The 26,339-nt window shown below is 29.5% G+C and overlaps 2 protein-coding genes and 1 pseudogene across 2 annotated transcripts; 1 reads left to right on the top strand and 2 right to left on the bottom strand.

Annotated features, from left to right (window-relative positions):
• The first annotated feature begins 4,328 nt into the window (after positions 1 to 4,328).
• LOC111281861 (uncharacterized) lies at positions 4,329 to 6,595 on the top strand. Its single transcript, XM_022869602.2, has 2 exons — positions 4,329 to 4,572; positions 6,214 to 6,595. The coding sequence occupies exons 1-2, from the start codon at positions 4,426 to 4,428 to the stop codon at positions 6,313 to 6,315; spliced, it is 249 nt and encodes an 82-aa protein (XP_022725337.1). The 5' UTR covers positions 4,329 to 4,425; the 3' UTR covers positions 6,316 to 6,595.
• Positions 6,596 to 9,661: 3,066 nt separating this feature from the next.
• On the bottom strand, positions 9,662 to 11,521 carry LOC111281860 (NAC domain-containing protein 83-like). The gene is made up of 3 exons (XM_022869601.2): positions 11,047 to 11,521; positions 10,479 to 10,765; positions 9,662 to 10,249 (listed from the first exon to the last, which is right to left on the bottom strand). Exons 1-3 carry the CDS (start codon positions 11,225 to 11,227, stop codon positions 9,950 to 9,952), a joined length of 768 nt encoding a protein of 255 aa, XP_022725336.1. The 5' UTR covers positions 11,228 to 11,521; the 3' UTR covers positions 9,662 to 9,949.
• A 2,690-nt stretch (positions 11,522 to 14,211) lies between these two features.
• Positions 14,212 to 15,022, bottom strand: LOC111281560 (uncharacterized protein At4g06598-like; annotated as a pseudogene).
• Between the last annotated feature and the right edge of the window lie 11,317 nt (positions 15,023 to 26,339).

Here is a 26,339-nt window from a genome sequence, read left to right as displayed (position 1 = left end):
AACTGATACATAGATAGAATTATTATCCATCTACACAAAAAATATTCATCTTTAAAATATATTATTCATCAAATAATATATGTTAAATTTTCAAGATGAAAGTAAACATGAAATTCAATAACTAAAATATACATCACAAAAAAATTTTGGATTCAATAAATTATTAATAATAATAATAAGTATTCACTTTCAATTTTTCACTTGCTCACAAAACCAAGTAAAATTAGTTCATAATTGCTAAAAATTATAGTTCCAAACAATACTATAAGTAGGGTTCACGAATCATATTCATGATTACGATGATTCAAATAAAACAACTTAGATTCAAAAAAGATTTAATAAGTTACAATCTCAAAACTGCATATTTCTTATATCACTCATTTAGCATTCTGTAGACTTATCTTCTTTGCATATATATATATTCCTTATTAACAGTTGGTGATTATAATAAATTATAAAATCTAAAATGATGCGAATAACTTGTAAATTTCACAATTATAAAGAAAAAGAGTGCTAATATTCTAACAAACTTGCATTTATCAAATTGAAAATTTTGAAACTAGAGAATAAGATCTGCAGATGCACGCCAACCCAATGGCCTTTTAACTGTTGCTTAGATGTTTTGTTAGGCGTTGTTTAAGCTCGTTTCTTTGACTTTTGTAACATTGAGTCTTGTCAAAGCACAAGAAATTCCACATTTTCCAATTAAATGAAAAGCTATTTGTAATTATTATATATGCTCTTGTCATTAACAATAAATTATGGTACAGTGAAAATTTTTTTAAATTTTCATTATTGATTCAGTCATATTTCGTTTAATCCAATCACTAACTTTATTATTTTTATTGTTAAAATTATTATCGTGATTATGGATTTAATCATGTATGTATTGACTACATAATGTTGATTTTATTGACATGATACTTTAAATAAATAAAATTAATTATTAAATTATACAAATAATTTTTATATTCATACAAATTTTAAAATTTATCCCTTTAAAATAATTTTATAAAACTCGCGTTCTCATATAAGTTAAATTTAGTCCAATTATTAATAAAACTATATTTTTTACTTTTTCTAAAATAAAATTTTATTTTCTTATAAATTCAATATTTTGAATTTTTAAAAACATTTTCATATTTTAAAATATTAAATTTAATATTTTTAAATAATATAATTTTTAAAACATCATTTTTAAAAAAATTTTTAAATCAAAATTTGTTTTTTAAAAAATTCAATATTTCTAATTTTTTCAAAATTTTATAAAATTTTTAAAAATATTAATTCTAGTTTTTCAATATTTTAATTCTTTAAATCAAATTAATTTTTAGTTTTTGAAATTTTTATATTTTATTTAATTACAATATATAATTTTTTGAATTTTTATAAAATTTTCTATATATTTTAAAAGTTTTATTTTTTTAGAAATTTTCTATATTTTTTAATATTTAAATGAAAATTTAATAAATAAATTGTCAAAAAGATACAGATCCATAGAATTTGTTTTGTTTTGGAATACTTGAGATGCAAGAAGATAAAAATTTAGGATAAAACAAAGTAATATCAAAGCATGAAGAACTTTTTAGTTGAATTTATTCTTTATTTGATTTCCTAAAAAACATGTAGAAAATTTTTAAAATTTATAAATTCTTTCCAAAACATCTAAAATTATAAAAAAACATAAAAATTAAAAAATATATAAAATTTTATAAAAAATTTAAAAGATTAAAAATAATAAAATTTAAAATTTGTTTAAATGAAATTTGAAAAAAATACAAAAACTTTCAAAAAATAAAATACCAAAAATTTTAAATTTATTATTTATTTTTTAAAAAAATTCTAGAAAATTTTTAAAAATTCAAAATATTGATTTAAAAAAATTAAAATCATTGGAATATTAAAAAAATGATTTTAAAAATTAAAATATTTTTAAAAATAAATTTAATATTTTAAAATTATGATAAATTTAAAAAAAATAGAATATTCATTTTTTTTTAAATATTAAAATTTGATTTAAAAATTAAATAATAATTTTTTTTAGTAGTTAGATCAACATTATCATATTGAGCTAGGAGATTTTATAAAATTATACTAGAAACATTAAAGTTTAAATTTTATGAGTTCAAGGGTCATTTGTATAATTTATCAGTTGATTTCATCTATTTAAATTATCACATCAACAAAATCAATATTTTGTTAGCAAAGTTAACGCTACTTCATCGAATTACCGACTATGTTTATATTTTAAACTCAAAAAATTGATGAAGTTAGTGATTTGATTAAAATTATCAAATCAAAATAATATAAAAATTAAATTTATATGAATTATAGTACATAAATTAAATTTTAAATTTTTACAGTATTTAGGGATCTCTCACATAATTTGACTTTATAATTAAGGCTAGATTTAGGTGTCATCTCATCCAAAAGCCACCATTTGTTATCTAAATGAGGTAGAAGTGAGATAATATAGGCCTATTTCAATCGCACCATACCTTTAATTTTTCATTGGACTTTTTAGATTCAGTTGAAATTTATTTTTTAGAAATTTTAAATGCATCCACGTTTTTGCTATACATCTCACTTTTTTGTTTCCAAATTTTTTGTAAGTAAAATTAATAAAATATTCATCTCACAAATTTATAACTGAATTTCTAAAAAATCATAACACATCTCCGAAATGCATCTTTGAGAGTGCTGGAATTGAAATTTTATGAAAAGTTATAAAAAAAGAAATTTTGTTAAAATTATTTGTAAATAAGTGTAATGAAAAATGTTATTATTAAAAAAATCATAAAATTTAAAATTGATAAAAAAAATTACTTTTATTAGTTTTATCTTAGAGAAAAAAACTATTTTATGACATCTTAATTAAATTAAATATAAAATAGTAAACATAATTTTTTTTTATAAATTTAAAATTTATCATTTTTTATAAATATTTTTTTTATCTATTATTAAAATTTTATAATAGTTTTAATTAAAAGGAACTAATTAGAAAAGTCCATCCATCTACTTATTATGATGGATTTCTCCGATAAACGTATTAAATTTTGACAAAATTATATAATATTCAGTAATATTACTTATATTATCTCTTTATTTATAAGCATGCGATGCTAGTAAAGAAAATATTCAATTTCAATTTAATTTTAATTTTTCTAACACCCTTCCAACTGATTTTCAAATTCGTATGAAGTCGAAGACATGACAATGGTGATTTTGTAGCATTTTGATAAAATTGTGTAGTATTCACTAGTATTACTTATAGAATTTTAAAAAGTTTTACTTTTTATATATTGATCAGATTTGATAATTCTTTCATCACTTTTTATAATATCAAGAGATAAAATATTTAATTAGAACTTCATAAAATTTTATTTTTTCTTTAAAATAAAAATAGTAAAAGTAACTTTTTTTTAATTTTAAAATTTATAATTTTTCTAATTATAACTTTTTTATTACATTAATATAAAAATAATTTTTTTTGTAATTTTTCATAAATTTTCACTTTTTCACTTTTGAAAATGTATTTTCGAGAAATGTAATAACTTTTCAAAAATGAAGAATATCTGAAAACTTACAAGAAAGGTATTTAAGTAATTTTATTTAAAAAAACTTTTAAAAAAAGTGGAGTATAATTTTAAAAAAGGTATGATGTATTTAGGATTCCCCTTTATTTTTCCATCACTGCAGAACTTTTCAATTTTATCCATAATTTTTGTTGTTTTTTTACCTTTCAACATATGGTGTATGGACAAAAATGTCCATTCGACTTAGTTTTCGCTTTTCTATTTTTTTCATTTTACTTTTTAATATAATAAATAAATTTTAATATAATAAATAAATATCTTCATAATTAAATAATTAATTAAAATAAATAATTACATAAACAATAAAAAAAATACACATGTAAATTCGTATTTTATTCTAATTTTAATCTAATTTACTTAATCATTAATTTTTTTTATTATAATTTATCTCATAGGCATTATTACTTTTGTATGCAAATATATATCCCATCTAATTTTAATTTTATTATTATAATAATTAATCCCATCATTATAGTGGTTAATATCATATTCACCGTCATTTTCAATTTAATTGGCTATCCAAATGGAACTTAAGATACTAAAGAAAACTAAAAATGATTTTTTTTATTTTTATTTTTAAATGAGACATTATTTTGAAATAATTAAAAGTGTACAAATAAGACCTATGAATAGGGGAAAGAGGGAATTAGTCTGGGAGGGTTCATGGCATGGGTCTTTGTACGAGGCCTTTGTATGTGGATCGGCTTGAATCTAGAATTTAGACAGCCTTGGACATTTATTTGCCTGTTGGCAAGGGGTCGCGTGGGGGATTAGGCCTAGTTGGAAAATAGAAAAAGATTTAGAGGTGAGGGAAGCAGAGGCGAAGGAGATGGCAGGAGGAATAGGAGCATTTTGGGGAACAAGAGTGATGGAGATAGTGAAGAAGCACGACTCCGGAGGCCTCCTTTGGAAGAGAATTAAGCTCACTTCTACCCGCAAAGCCAACGCCAAGAAGCGTCTCCATCGCGTTTGGCAGGTCCTGAAACTCTTTATTTTCTCTGCTTTTTCTTGTTTTCATATAATAATACTGTGCGGCTTTTAAGATTTTACCCCCGATGGCTTGTTTACACATTTTCTTATCATGTCAATCTTAAGCTTTTTTATACCAAATCCTTTCTTCTTCCTGGGTTTCTGGCCTTGGTAATTGATGATTTTCTTTTTAATGAATTGATTCAGTTAGTTGTTGGGAAGTAGTTAGAATTCAATGGAAAATATAAAACTGTAGAGGAAGGTTGTCATCTACATATAGCAATGTTTAAGTTAACATTTGACAGTTTATTACATTTAGAGCTATGTATATTTGGGCTCATACTCTGATTTTAGTTGCGAATTTTGTGTCCACAGTACATGCTCAAGACAGCATAATGAGTTTAATTTCATTTGGTATAAAGTCTTGTTGATCTAGATATCCTCTTAAGGCTGTTCACTGTTCAGGAGTGATGTTTTCCTCTTTGGTTTTGTATATGTCTCCCTTTTCTGTAGCTCATACAAAATGGTTCTTCCACCTCTTGGCCAATTGCATGGGGATATGGATTTGGAACAAGTTTTGAGAGTTGAAGTTCATTTTGTGTTGTTCTTAAGGGCTCATAGAGGTAGGTTGGCATTAGATGTGTCTGATCAGTGAACTTGAGTTGAGTGGCTTAGAACTGAGCACTCAGAAAGGGCTAGTAAATCTTAAGTCCTGAAGAAGGGATGATATGGGATTCAGGTATCCCTGGGACATTTTTACAGTATATCTAATAATTCGGTTGCTCCATTGACTGCACTGATTCTACGTGAACATAATCTAGTTTAAATTTCTCACATTAGGTTTTCTACTCACCATTAATTTGTTGACATGCTGGTACTCATTAAGAGAATCAGCATCTATTGTCTCTGGGCCTTTCATCTATCTGCTAGGATCCAAACACTCCTTGAGTTTTTACCTTCTGCAAAAAAGAAACGATTTAATTACAACCATCCAATATTCTGAGAAAATGTTATTTTACCTGTAATATTCTGAGAAAATGTTTTTTTGGTAAATGTAAGTACTTGACCTTTTTCAGTGGCCTTTAGATCAGTGGCCTTTAGATGGTGGATTCCAATCCTATTTTATGCTCGTTATCTGTGAATTAAACTTATGATTTCAACCAATATATGAAAGAAACCTAACATAGCTTTTATTTAGTAGTTCAGAGATAAGATTTACTGCTTAGCCTGCCTGTCACCAGTTTTGCTTCCCTTAAGGCCCATTCCTCCAACTGAAGAGCCACAAGTTTATAACTATTTTAAGAAAGAAATCAGCCTAGGATCTTCTGTTTTAATGTTTGCCTTGCATTCAGTAACAGTCCCTCATGACCATTTTTCAAGGGGCTGATGATAATCCAATCATGATACCTTTAGCTTTCATCCATCTGCATGCTGCAAAACTCTGAAATTTTTAGGTTAATGTAATTGCCCCTTTTGTTTACCATTTTATTACTCTATATACCAATGAATTTGCAGAGTCTTGATCCCATAATGTGGGACTCCCAGATCATTATATTTTTTGCTTAATCATTTTAGATATAATAATCATTCAAAATTTATATATATATATATATATATTTGAGATATTGAAAATGTTTATTTCTTTCAGAATGAAGCCGTTTTGAGGGCCTGTGCTGAACCACCTCCTTCAATAACAACTGATGTTGTAGCTGGTGGTGCTGGTGAGAAAGATGGGGAATGGCCAACTTAATGGGCTAATTGCGGAAGAGATTACATGAGCCTCAAAGGAGGATTTTGGTGATTCTCGTCTTCATGGTGCAAAATTTTTACAGTTTGAGATTTGAATTTAGTTGTATGCCATCAGTGACCAGTATTTTTATTCTTGTTTAAGACCATTACTGTATCATGTATGAGCATATGTAGTATGCAGCTTGTTGGTCATTGGACATAGGCAATACTAATCTCATATCCCTAGCAAATTTCGTGTGAGCACTAGCTTGTCAATGAAATATTCTAAAGTTGCTTGCTAACGATGTGAATCTTTTAACTTTACCATGACGACTTGACGAAATATGGTTTTTCTAACCCTTTACTTTCCATTTGTTTGTTCTTAGATGATCACATCAGTGATAATCGTCAATAAACTTTACTAGTGTAAATCAAGTTTTTGAGATGGTAGAAAGAGTTGGCTTAAAAGTTCACATTCTTAAAATTCAGCTGCAGCTGGTTTGCTTGTTTCGGCAATTGACAGGGACGTTCATAATAAAATTGATGATGTACACTGTGCAGATTTTTACATCCATGGCGAAACAGCATATCATTGTTTAAAGGCTTGATGGAATCTTATGATTTTTCCTCAAGAACCTTTCCCTTTCGAATACAAAGATAACATTGAATCTTGTTGTAAGACGATGTGGTCCATTTTGGTACTGAAGAAGGGGGGTGGAAGTTGGATTGAAATGTGTACTCAAAACCACCTATAGAAAAGGTTGGGAAACCCCTCCTATTTGTCTTTCTAAAGGTCCGAGGACTGATTTTGACATTTGAAAAATAGAATAGACTTACCAATTCTTCCTTTTATACGTCTCTATACCTCCTAGAATTTTAAGAGATCAGCCAGTAATTGAGTTTTCATATTTTTCCACTCAACAATCACATGATAATCTTCACACATTTCTTTCTTTACCAATATTTTGCTCATAATATCATCTGCCATGTAATTTTTGTTGGTTAACATAGTTGGCATGTTAATACGTTTTTAGGAAGTTGAAAGATGTCCCTTTACATATTGCTCTTCAAAAAGTTTCTTGAGCTTCGAAACTCTTACGACCATCATGGAGGTTGTAGGTATGCCATTGGCCTCTCTCTCTCTCTCTCTCTCTCTCTCTCTCTCTCTCTCTCTCTTTTAAAAAAAGAAAAGAGCTCAGCATTTAAATGCATGGTGGAACCTCTTGGATATGGTCAATAGCCTGAAATTATCATAGGACTGTTCTCAGCTGTCAAGACATTTCATTTCTCAAGTATAATAACTAGGCAATAATTTCGAAAAATGTTTCTTTGATTAGATTAGATTCATATTTTCATGATAACACTATTTTTTGAATGTGGTTAAAATATTGAAGATGTCATTGTTGCAGGTATACCAAGCAACCCTTTAAAACTTCGATCTATCCAAACATACAGCGCAAAAAAGTGGTTGGTTCTTTTGGAACCGGTCAACATACATAATTGATAGCACATTCCCCGTCTGCAAGTTGTTTGCTTTTTAAAATGTCAAATTTACCCACATTCGGCCTTTGTATATTTCTCGGATAGTTAAGTGAATGACCCAATCAGGTGAAGGCTACAAACTTTTGGTGCTGTTCATTGTGTCGTGTGGTGTGGTCCACCACGAGGGGTTACCCACATGATTGGCAATTTTGAAGCCCATCTCACCAATCCCCCAAACCCAATCCAAATTTTCTTCTCCCTCTCCCTTTTTTCTTGAAAATGAAATTTATACATATACAAAAGTGACGTGAAGAACTCCAACAGCCCGGGCTGATTCTAAAACCATTGTCACAAGAAACTCTGGTCGGCATATATGTGTTTTTTTGCGTCATCCATTATTTTAAAACTTGAAATTTTGTTTTTGCCCTTCCTGTTACGGCATAACAAATTACTCAATTATGGACGATATTAGCATGTTAATCAAGGTATAATCTATGCCGTCCAGAGTCTGTCTGGCGCCCATTTGGCAATCATATAAAGCTCCATGGCCCACTCTTTAACCTCTCAGGTTTATGATATCACATCCTTTGTGTACAGTGACAACCCTCCTTATGTAAGTAAATATTATTTTTATTTTTGTTTCTAACATTTGCCAGTATAAAATACTAAATCAACAAGTCATGGATGATTATCATAATTGATAACTTGTATTTTCGGCTTAGATTTATGGTTTAATTATCGGGAGTGAGTCAGCAATAAAAGGACACATGCTCCTTTGCATGCAAGACACGTGTACTATGCATAACAATAAATGTAACTCCTCTCCATTATTTGAAAAGTATAATACCAAGGGAACATTGAATGCTATTTTGCATATTATTGAAGTCAAAATTGCAGGGTAGGTGGACAATAGCGGGAGAATCTTACTGTTAGATACCTTTGCTACCTGTTGAGCAACAAAATTTCAAATGCGAGAATAATTTATATTGGATAGAAGTTAGAGGAGGGTCTACATTTCTTTATGTACAAGGAATGCTTAATAAGTCGTGATCTGATGGATTATTAACTTCTTATATTGTGTGTGTGTGTGTGTTTTTTTAATTAAGAGCCTAATCTTTGCAAGATTTTCCAAGAAATCTTATGCTTGACAACTAAAAAGTCGTAAGATCGATTTCCAGGACTAGAGGGACAGTTGGATTGGACCCCAAGCTCATTGTCAAACTCCACCATCCTAGCTGAAGTCCCTATAACTTTTTAACTTAGTCTTCCTATCTCACCAACTAGTCTTGTAAATTCAAATTTTAGTTAACCCTGTTTCCCTACAACCTTTGACCTACTCTTTCCTGTTTCTTGTATTGTTTTGTGAGTACTGAAAAAAAGAAAAGTGTGGGACGGTTGTTTTAAGTGCTGAAAAAATTATGCCCAGAATGTCTGTTTATTGGTACAGAGTTTGCTCATTTTTCAATGATATGCTAGAATGAAGCGTACAGGGAGGTATGAAGTTGGTGCCTGCTCAGAATTTTTTGGAGATTCGATCCATTGTGAAATGGTGGGTGTCAAAGGTAATTGGGTTCTTTTCAAGTGATTACAACTTTCCGGCCAGGGAGTAGTGAGGAACCTCGTGCAAATGCTGATTTGCAAAGATCTTATGCTTATTCTTGTGCTCCCCAAAAAGCCCAAAGTTCATAAATGCATTGAGAGAGATGTAATACTTTAATATATCCCCTCTTTTTTCCTCTTCATTTTCCCTCTTTTCACTTTCCTTTTCTGCGCCTCTTGTATTTTCGCCTCTTAAAAATCATTTGCCTTTTGTCTAAAGAAGTTGCTCTGCATGTTCATCTGCAAAGCAACGTTTAACTTGAACAATAAAATGTTCTGTGAAAATATTTGTAAAATGCCAACAAGAGGGCAGTATCACTAACTTTAGAAATTTGGATATTTTCATTACAAGACGCACCATGAGAGTTTGCTCTTCATATAATAGTTATTGCCGAATTCTATCTTCCTTCTTCTTTGTGCTGATATCTCTTTGTGCTGCGTGATAATCACAGACAGAGACCAAAGACTTAAATTACCAAACACGAGATTGTTTTTTCTAAGAAGGTTATTCTGATCGGCTAATCAGAACCCCAACTACTAGTACAGGCACCAAAGGAAAAGTGTGAAATGTGTTTTTAAGGTTTTCTTCTAAAATAAGGGAAACTATTGCAACTACTGCTTTCTTCGTGGTCATCTGTGTCATTATTGGAAACTTGTGTGATCCCACTGGTGCCAGAGGACGAGGAAGAAGAGGCAAGATTTAAGTCAGTCCTCTCCTTGGTCAGGAAATCATAGAAGACAGGCCTGGTCGTCCCTCGTTTACGACTAACGTTTTCATTGCAAGATTGCATGCTGTCGTCATCGTTTTTAGTAGCACTGCGTTTCTTCAAAAATATGCGGCACAGCACCCAATTTTCCATCGCCACCACATGGCTCTGCACTAGTTGCAACACAAATCATTAATTTGCTTGACCATAACTAAAGTAACAATGTAATGCCAATTATTATTAACTACGAGTTGAAAAAAACATGAAGCCAGACTCCGGGGTTTTAGAAATGTGATTGGGAGGAGATGTTTGAATTGTGAAACGAAGGTCCGGTCTCAATAACTACAAGTAGTAACATAAAATAAAGCAATATAAATGAGGAAGACCAAAAATTGACCTGAGTTTGGTTCTTCTTATGTGAAGCATTGTAGGCTGCTGTCTCAGCGCAAACAAGGCGATATTCATGCATGATCCAATCGGTCCTAGATCCCTGTGGTGGCTTTCCTCTATAAAAAACTAGAGTTTTCTTCATACCCACAACTTGGTTGCTCCTAGAATTTACAATTTGTTTGTCAATTCCAGTTGCTTTCCAATAACCTGAAATTGTGGCTCTGTTGGATCTATTCCCATTAGGATACTTGGCTTCTCTAGAGCTGAAAAAGTACTTCTCTTGCTCCAAATCACCTGATAATATACACAACAAAGACCCAACGTATCAGGCCATCTAATTTTCTCCTAAATTTTGTCCTAAAGGCTTAAAAATGTTAAAAGCTCAAAGAGCTGTTACGTTTAGATATATGTCAGCACGCTAGTTCCAAAATTGATACAAGAAGTTAGCTCTAGCTATAGAACAAAGTAATTTGGTTGTAAATGACAATATACTTGAAGCTGTTCTTTAAGTGTTTAATTAAAGAAACCAAAATTTATGGCTGAGCTCTCGTGTGCTAATGTTTGAAGTAACCAACCTGGCAATTCCCAAGGATCAGCTTTGCAAACATCAACTTCAGGAATGATAGAAGCAGGCAAAGGCCAAGCTAGCACCTTTCGTCTCAAGTACTGAACCACTAACTCTTCATCTGTAGGGTGGAACCGGAATCCAGGAGGCAATCTGAGCGTACCATTCTTTACAAAATTAAGCTTCTCCATCTTCAAAAGAGGCACCCAACTAAAACAAAAGGCAGCTGAAAACCAAGAAGAAACACTCGGTTCAAAACAAAACGAAAAAGAGGGTCTTCAAACACCCAATTGAGCCTACAATTCAAGCATCCCACTTTGCCCTATTATACTCCCTCAAAGTAATAGAGAATATCAACAAGGGGAACAAGAACAAGAACAAGAACAAGAAAAGAAATGAAAAGAAAAGAAAAGGAGAAAGAATTCAGGATATAAAAGAAAAGGTAAAGTTGCAATTGTTATATGAGAGAGAGAGAGAGGGAAGGTGGGTATTTGAGACGGAAAGTGTGGCTTCTTTATAGTAACGGGGGTGTTGAAGTTAAAGGGGAATCTTTAAGAGGTGAATATAATAAGGACGACCCATTTGGCGTAAACTAGACTCAAGCTCTTCCCTAAGCTTTCTCCTCTCTGTTATTTTGACGCTATTTTAACACGTTTAAACAAGTTAAATTAGCTTTGTTCGAAAAGGTTAAAGTTTTTAATCTAAACGGAACCGAATGCGTCTAAACTTTAAGCCTAGTTCTGTTCGACTTCGACGCAATGTGTATGGGAATAACCGTAGCTGTTAGACTCCCTTTCAGCTCTTTTCCTTCCTTCCACACAATTTTTTTTTTTTTTTATAAAATACTCTCGTCATCATATCCTTCTTCTGTTCACCTGCCTGGATTGTTGCCTAATTACCATATTACCTCTTTCATCGAGAAAATTTTGGACGGTGGTTGGTCAGGATATATCGGATGGGCCTTTTGGTAAATCTATGTAACTCCTGAGTTCTCGTCTGACTTGCACTCACTGGGATTAAAAAAGGTATCAGCCTCGTGATGATGAAGTCACCTTATGTCATATGGTTACAGCTGGAGCTCACAAGTGCCTTTAATGGTGTTTTTATAAAAGTGCCCACGTACCCATCACAAACCCCTTTAGGCGAATCGTTGGGGGATGCAGGTCCCCAACACTTCAATGAAATGTCACTAGTTCCATTGGATTCGCCCTTTGTCCCAACTTTGCTATCCTTAGCTTCTGGGGCTAACAGCGACGAGGAAAATTTTTTTTTTTAAGTATAATGTTCCATTTAATTTGAATCAATTTTTTATTTAATTTTATTTAAATTTAGATATTAAATATTTTTATTAAGTTCAAATCAAAATTTAAATTAAAAATAAATAAATTAAATCAAATTATATATTTTTATTATTTTTATATAGATTTTAACTTTTTATAAAATAAAATAGTTATTTGATATTTAATTATATTAAAAATTAGTTAACTACCCCTGCGATGCACGGATTATTTTTATTTTATTTAAATTTAAATAAAAATTTAAATTAATATTATTAAATTATTAATATATTTAATATATATAAAATATAAATAATATAATTAAAGTATCAAATCATAACAAAAATAAAAATTTTAATTAACAAATTAATAAACTTTAAAATATATGATAAATAATATTAGAGAAAGAAAAAACATCTGGAATATATTGTAAAAAATATTATTAATTATGCCAACAAAATATTAAAATAGAAACTAAAAGTCTTATCACTTCAAATGTATTTTATTTAATTTATATCATCTTCAGCTTTTTTTATCATTTTTGTACACCTACAAATTTATATAATTTTAAGATAAGTTTTATTTATTTTAAAAAAATAATTTTAAATATTTAAATAATATACGTAATAATTTATTCCTGTTTACATTTTTTTTGTAAGAGTTTCAGTAATATCATAATTTTCAATATCTATATAGCTTTACCAATCTTTGTTCATTTGAATTGTTTTGAAGTTGACATCTGATATAGAATTATATTTTTATAAAAACTGAAATAAAATAGTTTTAAATTTTAAATAATAATATTAAATTATAAACAATTATTAAAGAAAATTATTGGCAAAAAGTTTTAATGAAATGTATTAAACTATTTACCTTTTGTATTTTTTTTAAGTAAATACTGACTTTCCTCTATATAAAGTATCTCATGAACATGAGTAACAGTCAATCTTGAACTTTCATAAAAAAAATTGTAATCATTGAGTTCTAATTGTTTATAAAAAAGGTTGAACTTTCATAAAGCACAAAAGATCACATGATAAGAACTTCTTTTATAGTATTATTTATAAAAGATTTATTCATGAATAAAAATAAGATAAAAGGAAAACTTAATTCTTAGGAATATTAGTTAAATATAAATGATAAAAAGTTATTTGCTTATAAATTAATTACTAATTTCACTATAATTTGAATCTGACCCAAACTCAATGTAAGTCAACTAAAAAATAGTGCTCTATTTTTAAATTAAATAACTTTATATGCTTTATTTTTAAATTAATTTTTTATTTTTAATATACTTTAAAAGATATATGTTATATTGTCACTCCCTAATAAAACCTAAATGAAATGAGATAATTTTCCTGTCATTAAGTAGTAGATCATATTTTTTAATTTGTCAAAATTGTAATCATATTAATTTGTCGAGCTCATAGTAAACATATTTTAATTATAAAATAATTCATTTGCAGATCCAAAATTTATCTCAATTAATTCATACATTTAATTTTAAAAAATTACATTTAATAAATTTAACATTCAAATTATAATACCCCTAATTTTTTTCTATCTCCAATCTATAAGTTCCTTTATTAAAAAAAAAATAATTTCTTTGCATTCATAGACATGGTTCTGACCTCGATGTGTTACCTTACATGGACTGAAGGACAAAGCCAAGCTTGGTTAGTACCAATGAGCTCATTTTTTTGGGCCCAGAAAGAATACTCTTATGGAAAGTTCAAGAATGGGAAAGGAAAATGAAAGAAAGCATCAGAAGCAAATGCAAATATTAGAAAAAGAATTAGAAGCGACGGAGAAGGCAGTGGCGGTGAGGATAATAACAGTGGATTATCCTTTTTCTTAGAAAAAGCTTTTGTATCAAGAGGGGTAGATTCAACAGAATCTTATTTTTCACTTGCTATTGATAGAGATCCCTTTACTTTTTGCAGTGTATATAATGATCCTAAACCTAAAAGAATGATGTTTTCTCTAAGAGAAGGAAGCCCACTTGGATAAGTTATAGTATTCAAAGGTGAATACCATGCCCTATTTTTTTGCTTTACCAAGTTCACATCGGTGTAGAAAGAGGCAAGCCGAACATTTTTGTGACTGAGATAATCAAATTCCTGAAATGCCCAAAAATGTGCATAAATCATATTTTTATATCTGTACTCATTATGTGCTGCATAATCTAGCTTAGGAGCATTAGATACATCAATGCATGTAAAAAAGTCACTTGATGAACATCGATGAACTCTTCTTCACGTAGGAGTTTTAGGCTAATTAAGGATATTATCAAGCCAAGAAGGTTACTCCTCTATCAAAAGGCTTTCAAATGAAGTGCACGGGTGGTGTGGTTTCCCACTCTAGGCTTTTGAGCTACTTTTGATCCAATTACATTGTTGGACATAATCAATACATGTTAGAGAGATTGTAGGAAATGGACTTTTCGGAGGAAGTAAAGCATGCTTTCCAGAGAACATCAAATTTCTTATGTTTGTTGACCCCTTGGAATTTGCCATGGCCAAGAACAAACTGTTCTTGCAAAGAGCATAGGAGAGACAGATCATGAAATAGATCAATTATGATAAAAATAAAGGCAAACACAAAAGTCCCAAAGAAAAAGTTGTAGTTACATTTTCGATTCACAAACCAGAAGATGATAAAACCTCATTCAACAGAGAAAATTAGAAAAACAATAAATTGTATCATGCACCAAACCTATTGTTATATACTAGTATCATGCATTTGACAGTGATAAATTATTTTAAAATTGATTTTAAATTATGATAAAGTGATAAACAGATAAGATAATTTTATTAGAATTGAAATTAACTTTTAATTAAGATTTTAAATTTTAGATAATTTAATAATTTTTAAAATACCTTTTTTATGAATAATTTAAAATTAACAAATATCTTATATGTCATCATAATAAAAAGTTTTATGATATATCTTATGTGTCAAAAAAAGAAATTATCCACATAAGCATCAACGTCAGCAATTATTATCTGGTAACTATGTCTGTTATAATATAATATATATATATGACTATATTAAAATAATATAAAAATAAAATAAAATTTAAAAAATAATAAACCAAATGAAATCCAATGAACAAATTTTGATTAAGATCAATCGTTTTTAAAAAAATTAATTCAAATTTGGATGAAATTTTAAAAATTAATAATACAATACATTATTCTAAAAATTAAAACAAAATCCAATTCTAATGGTTATTGCCCTAACTACTACTTATTACAATGCTAAATTTTATTCCAATGGAGACTTGAATTCACTTTGAATTTTGAAGTTATTTTGATGGTGAGTTGATAAATGTGTGTTTAGCCTAGTTTATAAAAAAGTTTATCAATTGTAAAAGTAAAACTCTCAAAATTTTAAAAATTTTAGTCTATGCATAAAAAAAATTTTAGTTTATGCATAAAGTAAATTTGAGTTTTTAAACAAAGTTATAAATTAAAGATTTTTTAACAAGTGCAAATTTTAATAACAAATATTAAATTTTTTTTTTTTTACATTTTCACTTTATTCTTTAATAATTTATAAAATTATAATGCAAATTACATTGTTTCACATTTTTTTTTATTTTGACCATTTTCTATTAAATTCATTTATTTTTTTTATTATAATTAATAAAAATATCTCTTTATTTTATTTATTTTTATCTAAAAATTTGTTATTTAATTTAATAAAGCTAACAATTTTATTTTTTATTTAATAAAAATATATAAAAATAATCTTAAATAGTGTTTTCAACACTATATATGACTCATGCATTAAATTTGCTAAACACTATTTAAAAATTTTTTTATAGTAATTTTAAAGCAATTCTATTTCACTAGATTTTTTATAAAAATTTCAACCGAATCAAATAAACTCTGAATGATTATTCTTTTTCTTGCTTGCATCGTACTGGGAATTTGCAAGCATTAGCTCATATGCCAGGAAAAATTACATTTCCAAACAGATGGATTAAACTTTTCAACAATATCAATAAGTTGTTTTATGATAAAACAATAAAAATATTGGAATTCATTTTTGAATTTCTCAAGAAAACATAGCTAATTGGTGGAACATTACAAACGTAATTTACATTTTACATGCCAAAGCTCAAAGTCAAATGTTAAGTTTATTTTAGATAACATGAGAAATGCTTTCTAGTTTTAGAAGAAATAGACGTGCATGTACTTTGTTCTTTATTATTTTTATATCATTTGTGAGTAATTTAATTGTTTGACTGTTCATTATTTTTATATTATACTAAAAGAAATTTGCCACCGCATCAAGCCCACGAAAATGAAATAATTCACAATTAAATTGCAAAATGAAAATTTTCAAAAAATGGGATGCTTCAATTTTTTTATCCGGAATCAAAAACTCGATTTTTATAATAATTAATATGTTCATCAAAACTATGCAAAGACGGTTACTTTTAGAAAGGGGAGAAATCCTTCAAAGGAGAAAAAAAAAAAAAAAACCTAAGCCGTTCTTCCCCAAAAGAAATATCTTCACCTCTAGGGGTATTATTTTCCAACATAGAGATTTATTGGATACTATATATAAAGAGAAGAATATTAGTAAAACAATTGCAATTATAGGGTGCACGCATTAAAATGCGTGTTAAACTAGATTTTTTCGTAGAGATGAAAATGAAGAAGAAGAGATAGTTGTTGTTCCTTGGGGTGAGGGGTCCTTGAAATTGACAATGCGCCGGATATTCTTCACATAAAAGAAAGAAGGGCCATTGGCTGGCAAATTTTTTTAGATTGATATTATCATAACCGTGAACTATTTTTAATAATAATAATAATAATATATTTTTTAAGATGATGGAAAAAAAATAATGATTTTTGTATTAAGTAATATGATATTAGAGTTTGTATTAAATGTTACTGATTTAAAAAAATTTATGTGTAATATTATTTTTAATTAAGTATTTATAAAAGACAAATTAAAAATAAAAAAATAATTTTGGTTGAATTGGGGAAGGGCAATTGGGTCATAATGCGGGTGGTCGAAGTCATGGCCTCGTGGGGGGAGGGTGGGTGAGGGAATAAAGGTTAAGGGACCTACTTGCCTCCAAAACGACGGCCACCCACGTCGGATTCATGGTAACTGACAAAAGTGCCACCTTCAAGTGATGCCCCATTTCAAGATTTCCTAAATCTTCTTGTCTCACTACTTTGGATCAGGTGGAAAAGTTGGGAGAGATCGTCTGAGAATCTTTTCGGCCCAAAAGACAAACATACCCTTACAAAGTTCTTTGCTGTTTGCTTCCCTCCCAATTTTTGCCTCTTCTTATCTTGCCACCTAATTTTCGTTCCTCACAAAATTAACCATACAATAATATTATCCTTATAAAATTGCCCTTTTGGACTCCACTAAGCACTATAAATTACACAAAATGATGCAATACCAAAATTTTTGAATTGCTAGGAATTGTGCTGTTGGGTCAAGAGTAAGGGTTTTTTTTTTTTTTTTTGAAGCTGCTACTATCAAAATGAAATGGGAAGTTTTCTTCAAAGATTTTGGTTGTTAATGAGAAAACAAGATGATGATTCTCAAAAATTCATAGATTTCGCATGTTGAATTTTTTGGGCAAGTGCATGTTGAATATAATTCATGTACATACATAGAAATGATTTTGCCTTCAAATAACAGTTATAAATGCAGAATGGTGTGGGTATTATTAGAAATTAAATTAAACTAAGCTCTACTTTTATGTGGCAATAAAATAAAAATATGAGAAGCCAAGTTGAATAGTTGCACGTATGGGCATCTAAATCTTTGAATTGCATCCACTGCTTTAAAATATATAGAGGAATATAGAATAGAAAAGCTTCAAGCACTCAATCATAAAATATAAGATGCCCATGTCACAAGTGCAGTCTCACAGTACCAAGCACCCCTTCAAAATTATTTATATGAAAGAAATAGACTGGCAATGGCAGAATTGAAGTAATGACAAAGTAGTAGGGTTAGTTGAGAGAAAGGAAAGATGGAAGTGTGGGTAACGTGGGGCAGTTGAGATATAGTTAAACCGGAGCCTCAAACATTGACAAATGAAGAAGCCTGATTCCGTAGGGAGAAGGGAAACTCCTTTTCCACAATTTATAAAATTGTGAGGACTGAATTGGAAATGAAGCAAAATGAAAATGAATAATAATAAAAAAATTTGATTAAAAAAAAAAAGAGATTCCCCAACCAAATGCTCACACCCCACTTGTGCAATAGAAAAGTCGGCTTTCGTAAAGCCAAATTGCGGCTGTGATTTTCGCTTACCCTTTCCTTTGCTTACTTTTGCCTCTCTCTCTCTCTCTCTCTCTCTCTCTCTCCCTTTTTTTTTTCTTTGTAAAGAGTCAAAGGAGTTTGCGTGTGGGTGTTGGAGAGCGTTTTAAGGAGAAAGAGAGAGACGTCAAAGGCTGCAATTATTGTGTTTTGAGTAAAAAATGTTGTTCAGTGGGAAATGTCTTTGTGCTCTAAATAATCTATAAATCCCCTTGTTTTAATTCTCTCTAAAAATGTCCCTTTAGCTTGGCGTTGGCCTTTTTCTTCCTCTATTTTCTCTATTTTCTTTTTCTTTAATGGGAACATGGTTCTGTTCAAAAATCTTTTTCGGATTGCCCTCCTTCGAAGCCTTTGAATACCATTCTATTGTATTGTATTACACAAAAACCTACGGCTTCTAGCATTTTCACATCTTACTAGAAACAACAGAGTTTTAAACAAGTTGCTTTTTAGCTACAATGGATTTTCTTTTCTTTTTTCTTGAGAAAAAAAATCATTTAAAAGCTATACTAATTCGAAGGAAGTGTTTGTTTTTTTAAATTATTGCCTAAATTAGTAAATTATGTAACAGGAGTAAGCATTTCCTACCTTATTTTTTTTATTATTCTTTTTACTTACTTCATCCACAACTTATGAACTTAAGGCTCCAACCCATAATACTAAATTACTTCGAAAAAGAGGACATAAAAACTATGTTGAGCATCAAACCTTGCAATACATGTGAAACGCTAGCAAGGAAAAAAAAATGCAATCAGCATATTGTGACTAAATTTTATTTTAGCTTGAAGGCCTTAGCTCTTCAAACCTAAAAATTGTGATGAAACACTCAAGCTGCCTTTAAGTAATACAATCAAATATTGAACAGAAAACTTCATTCCCTAATGTCCTTGTGTAATTATTATGATGTGAAGCGACAAGAGTTACTGGCAAAAAAAAAAAAAAAAAATTGTGATGTTAAAGAATTGGTGCTTAAAAAACTTTGTCAATCATTTATGTATAATGCCCTTTCTTTTTCTTTAGGCATCATTTGCCATTGCCCTAGAAAAGTTAAAAAAGAAGCGGTGCTCTCATTAATCTTGGTTCTGTTTTGATAAAAGAGAACTTATTCCATGAATCGGAATCCCCTAAAGCTCCATGAATTCGAGGTGTAAAGTACTTTTGTTAAAAAGAAAACCATAAAGATGAAGTCATGGGTTGATCTCACGTTGTCCCTGATAAAAAAAATACGACAGAATAGTAACTTGTACAACTATACAAGCAATCATGTATAAAAATCTTGCTATTCCATATACTCGCATACTTTACATAAATATAAATATATATACCTATATATCAAGGTTTATTTTAATATATGTGATGCATGAAACAAGTAACTGATCAAATTAATAAAAATATATTTAATTTCTAGAAACAAAGCAAGGTGAAGAAAATTCAAAAGTCACCATTATGTATAGATTTCAAAGTTGACCTGGTATTGTTTAATGATGATTTAAATCATGGAGAATTTTTATATCAGCCCATTTTCTTGAGTTTAAAGCTAAAATTGTCAAATTACTATGGCCTGAAGCAAGACATGAGAATATTATGAGATCAAATTTCCAGAAGAGTCATTGTTGAAAACTATGTATATATATGAATCCTTCAACAACAACATATAGGAAGACAAAGGCTTTTAGGAAGCTGTGTGAAACATGATTAATGTGCGATTAGGACAACAAATTGAGAGTCTTAAACCTCTACAACTTTACTACGTAAGCTGTGAATTAGACCCGTGACAATAAGGTTTGTTACTAGGGGTTCCATCCAACTTGGGTATCTGTCGGGTGCAACCCAGCAACTTGCAAGTTGCCAACCCGATTGAAAGCTGGATATTTCTTGGAGTATTATCTTGGAATATAATTACTGAATTTTGTCAATTTCTGAAATTTAACTTTCACTTAATACAGAAACTCTTATCTATCCGCTGCCAAAAATCCATTGCTATTGTCATAGCAATACCGACCAATTTTAGATGGATTTTCGACATAAATATCTGTTAGTTTTAGAGAGATTAAACAACTATCATTGAGATTAGAAATGTACTTTCTAAGAAATAAAAGTTTTTTTTTCGAATTTCAATTTTGAGATGAATGTGTAACTTTAATTTTCTACTTAAACATGCCTTCAATTTGATTTGTATTGCCAAGAAAAATAAAAACCCGCTTTAAAATCTTGCATTTCCGTTGCTTCATCTTTCTAATAATAATAATAATAAAAAAAGGCAAGTCCTACATTTAATTTTAGCGAGAAAGATAGTTTTTAAATATTTAGCAGGTAGGATACCGTGATCATTAAATGCATTAGTGGAGCCAGAAAATTTTTTTAATGAGATTTGGTTTAAATATATTAAATTATAGAAAGAGCAACAATAATAATAATAATAATAATAATAATAATAATAATAAATAAAATTTCTATATTTAGTCATAATTATTAAAAATTTTACAATTATTTTTTTACATAATTTTATATTTTGAATATACTACATGATAATTTAATTATCAATACTTTTAAACATATTTTTCAATGTACACTATTAATCTATCATAATATCATTCAACTATTTATCTCCTATTAGATTACAAAAGTGGAGTCTTTCATATGTTTATTGCTGAAATATTGTCTTTGCTGTGACAGTAGCAATTAATAGAATCAATATTATTCTTAACAGAATCAAAATTAGGCTCAACAACTAATAAGTTTAGACCAATAAAAAGTCTTAAAATTTTATTTAAGACACATAATTTTTTAATGTTTTGAGCCCAGTGGGGGCTCAAACCTTTTCGCCCTTACAATCAGACAAATATTGATCAGCAAAGTTAATTGAGGAAGAACATTTAGCATACTAGTTTCCTATCGATTTTCACGACCCAATTGTATTAATGTAGCAAATTTAGAAATTAAAAAAAAAAAAAAAAACTTTGGAATTTAAGGATTTTGGTTAAATTAATTATCCCAGTTTTGCATTCCAGTTTGGGAAATGAAAAATATTTCCTAGTAGGACCTGGCAAATGAAGCATGCATGCTAATCCCTTCCATAATTAGTAGCTTTATTATAACAGCTAATTAATTTGTACGTATAAATATTGTAGATGATACGTACCTTTCTCTAAGTAATTGCCACCTAAGCAACAGATAGAATTTTGTTGATATGATGCTCAAGTACAAATGGGACAACATGAAACGTAAAACAAGCACGCAAATTAGTCCCCCTAAAGTCACCCCTGCTCTGCTACTACTTAAGAAAAAAAAATGAGAGAGGGGCAGGCAACCCATCTCGACTGAGAATACGTACCAAAGAGGATGGAGGTTGCTTGACCCAACCTGTTCTGCACATCCCCTTAATAGCTTGAGAGGCTACCCGATCTACAACATTATTTGCATTTCGCCAAATTAAAAGAATTTTCTTGTCAGGGCTCTTTTGCAACATACTTTGGATATTGCTTACAATCGGCCTTATTCTCCAATTCTTAAGCCTCCTTCCATCCACAATTTCAGAATGAATAATTGAGGAATCCATCTCTGCTTGATTTCCTCTCGTACAGCAAGTGATTCAGGAATAAGAGCACAATTTGTCTTAACTTCAGCACAAATATCATCAACTAGCTTTCCCTCGGCATTCACCTCCACACCTGCATTACGAGTGTCAAGCTGAAAGGCTCCATCACAATTTATTTTATGCCAACCATCATCTAGTTCAGTGCACAAAACAGGCACCTCTTTTCAACCATTTATTTTTGAAGAAATACACCCCATAGGTTCACAAAGCTGGTTAAACTTCCTAGTACCAACTCAATCCTCCAATAATAGAATGTAACTGCAATTCAATTTTGGTAAAAACTATGGTGCATGGACCTCTCTTTCGATATCATCCAACATATAAAAGCAACTGCAACTTTCATCTTTCCCATTCGTTCCTCTTCACGTATTAAGCTTTTATTGATGGATAACATAAACATGATCATATAAATAAATGTGGAAGATTTTCTTAATTTGCAAAGGTGATATCTGACTTGAATAGGTGATTGGTGAACAAAATCACATAATTAGAAGTTGTTCATTTCTACGGTGTAAATCCTTCACACACCAAAATACAAAAAATTTATTGTGAGAGTTTTCTCTATACTATTGAACATACTCTTCCTTATTCCTTCTTTGTGTATGGTTTTGCATCATCCTTTAATGTGGTCATATGCCACTTATTTATAGAAGACAATGGGAGCATCTATTTCTTTTTGAATTCAAACATATCTTTAATTGCCTAAGGTGGTTTCCTATTCAATTAAAAAAACATAAACTCCCTAGAGTAGTATTCAATATATTGAGATCGAGTCACCCATTATAGGCGGACTTGACATCCCATTTTTCTTACATGTCCCACTTGTACAGCATGGGTGTCAAACTCTCATAATCAAGAACACGCTTTTTTCTATTCCTTACATTGGATTCATACAAGGAAACAAATCATGTGGCCAACAAACTTTGAAAGCTAGTTGCTATACGACTTTTAGTTCATAATCACATCTAGTTAATTATATAACTGTTTGGTATGTATAATAACTCGCAAGCACAAAAAGAATAGGTATCTAACACCTTAGATTCATTCAGTCACATTTCAGGTTTTTCACGATATCTTTTATCATATTACATGATATACTTATGTATTCACAGTTATGTTCAGCATCTCAAAAATACTTGGTGAACTTGTGAATACAATCAAATTTGACATTAGAATGATCTTCCTTTCTTCTAAAATCTCTCCATTTCAATTCAGTTGCTCTCTATATATGCCTTAAGGTAGGTAGCATTCAAAATAGCTATCACTAAACTGAAACTTAAAGAAACAGTCAAAAGTCCTTGAGGTAGGTACTAAATAGGAAATCTTTTTGATCTTAAAGCTTTCACACAATTAAGAAGCAAAGATTTATTCTTTTGTTACCCTTGTTAATCAAACAATACATATGTGGTATATAAAACAAGCTACAATATCATATTAATATTGTACATGTGATGTTCAAATATTTTTAATATCTAACTTGAGCCCACAACTCCACTTGATTTATCATAATCTATAAGACTTCCACCTGGCATTTAGGATAAATAAAGTCAACCATGAAACTACTCATTTTTTATCACTAATCTCATTATCAAGTGACTTCATTTTAATTCTTTATCAAGGAGATTCCTTTTAAGTTTGTGCTCTCAATCCACAATTTAAACTAATCTTATCTCTAACGAGACTAAGCCATCGAGGTGATTGCTTGTGTGACAATGCCAATCATTTGTTTGACATACCTTTCAAATCATATCGTATATTTATATATACATATATATGTGTGCATGCATCATAAGACAAAGTACTAAAGTATTAATTGTATTCAGTACAAGTTAACTTGATTGGAAAAATATCATAGATTGTTTATATAGAACATTTTAATCTGTATATCTACATTTACATCAACATCTATGCAATCATAGAGATTTCATGTCACTATTAAACATATCTCTATGTATGTACTTAGTAAATGGATTTACAATCATCTTATGCGTAGAAATGTATTGCATGGTGACTTCCTTTTGTGCGTCATGTTTCTCACAAACTTATACTCGCTATCTATGTATTAGGTTTTTGAATGATATTTGAGATCCTTTGTGAATGCATTATAGCTTAACTATTGCAATACATTAACATTGAGTTAGACTTATCCTTCTAAATCCTAAATTATTTAAGAATCTCTTAAACTGAACAGTTTCTTGCAATAGTGTTTAAAATGCAACAAATTTAGCTTTCATTGTAGATAGCTCCATGAAATAACTCCACTATTTAGAAAGAAAACATAGCCAGAAGTAGATTTCTTTTGTTTAAATCTCATTCCCTATTGGTGTTTGTATAGCCAACCAAATGTAGATCACTTTTTTAATAGCACAAATAATCCATAATGCCTATTTTAGATACTTTAATATTCTCTTAACAACTTTTGATAGGGTTGATCGGGGTTGAATTGATATCTGCTTACCATGCCTATGACATAATAGATGTTTGGCCTTGTATAGATTATAACATACATAAGGCTTCCAATAATACTAAAGTAAGGAACTTTTGTTTTTTGTTCCTTTTTCTATGGGTTTTTAAGACATTAGGCATTCACCATTGCTTTAAGAGTATCAATTGGTTTGCAGTCTTGCATATTAAATCGTTTAAGAATTTTTTTAACATTTTGCTCTTGTTAAAAAGCTAACAACTTCTTGAAATGATTTCTCTTAATTTTTACACCAAGTATATGAGTTGTTTCACTTGTGTTATTCATTTCAAAATTTGAAGACAACCAATTTTCACCTCAGTGATGTCTTCCTTACCAGTTTGAACCAATATTATATCATCCAAATAAAATGACAAAATGACAAAATTGGTTTATTCTTTTTTGATATACACACAATGGTCTTCATGAATCATGATAAAATTATATAAAATTATCACTTGAGAAAATTTAATATACCGTTGTCTAGAACATTATTTAAGATTGTAAATCGATCTTAATAGCTTGCATACTTTGTGCTTTTCCATATTGATTTTCTCTTTCAGTTCTTCATTTAGAAAGATAGTTTTCATATCCATTTAATGTAACTTTAAATCTAAACTGGTGTTATAATTAGAATTAAGAGTATTGAGGTAAATCTCAAATAGGAGAAAAAGTCTATTTATAATAAATTCTCTCTTGTTGACTATCCATTTGCTACCAGACGAGCTTTAGTCTTTTAATTGTCTTATTTGACTTATGCTTAATCTTAATAACCTATTTGTTTCCTAATCGCTTCCTTTAGAAATATCAACCAATTCCCATACATGGTTTAATTTCATAAACTCCATCTTTTCTTACATTACATTATTTTACCTTTTTTCAGGAGATAAGAAAGCTTCTTTGAGCTTCTTTAACATTTCTCAGCTTTTCTTTCTCTTGTGGGGTAATCAAGAAAGCTTCCTCTTTTTGTTAAAACAATGTTGGGGAATGTTTTTATAATTACTTAGCCAGACTTATAATTCTTGGGAAACTAATTCACAAAATTCATCATCTTTAGTCATGCTCCCATTTGGATGTATTAACTGATTTAGAACTAAAAAATCATTTGTATCCTCAATCTCATAAAAAAATTTATCCTAGTTTATCTCATGCTTTATTAGAAACTCAGTTCCCAAAAAAGTGACATTTCATGAGTCAAACTCAATTACACCCCCACTTGACTATTCACCTATGAACATATATCCCTTTGGATGCTCAAAATGTCTTGCAAATATATTCTTTTTGCCTTAAGGACCTATCTTGCCATGTGAATAAGCGAATTTATGTATATATGTAGTATAACCCTTAGGTTTCATATCACTATGATCGGGTTTTCTCTTAATCCATAACTTATAAAGGGAGGATGCAATTAATAAGATGGTTCTTTATTGAGTATATAGGTTGTACTTAGCAATGTGTAACCTTAAAAGGTGATTGGTAAATTTTCTTGGTCATTATAGACCTAACCATTTCCAAAAGAGTTTTATTTCTTCTCTTAAAAAAACTATTTTGTTGTTTAATCCTTAAAATGGTGAATTGCTTGTTGATACATTTTTTAACACATAATTGTCTAAACTAATCGAACAAATACTCATGTCTTTAATCCATTCTCAACATCTTAACAT

Source organism: Durio zibethinus, chromosome 5, assembly GCF_047325235.1.
Source record: "Durio zibethinus cultivar Kanyao isolate XHJ-2024 chromosome 5, ASM4732523v1, whole genome shotgun sequence".
Taxonomy (NCBI): domain Eukaryota; kingdom Viridiplantae; phylum Streptophyta; class Magnoliopsida; order Malvales; family Malvaceae; genus Durio; species Durio zibethinus.
The sequence above is the reverse complement of the archived record's forward strand: the minus strand, read 5'-3'. Positions and strand labels throughout refer to the sequence as shown.

Bases quoted from the DNA above. Each gene is read 5' to 3' on its own strand.
- LOC111281861 (XM_022869602.2), top strand. From the start codon at position 4,426: ATGGCAGGAGGAATAGGAGCATTTTGGGGAACAAGAGTGATGGAGATA. The intron at 4,573-6,213 runs GTCCTGAAACTC...TATTTCTTTCAG, and splicing joins GTCTCCATCGCGTTTGGCAG to AATGAAGCCGTTTTGAGGGC.
- LOC111281860 (XM_022869601.2), bottom strand. From the start codon at position 11,227: ATGGAGAAGCTTAATTTTGTAAAGAATGGTACGCTCAGATTGCCTCCT. The intron at 10,766-11,046 runs GTTGGTTACTTC...GTATATTATCAG, and splicing joins TGATCCTTGGGAATTGCCAG to GTGATTTGGAGCAAGAGAAG. The intron at 10,250-10,478 runs GTCAATTTTTGG...CAACTAGTGCAG, and splicing joins ATAAGAAGAACCAAACTCAG to AGCCATGTGGTGGCGATGGA.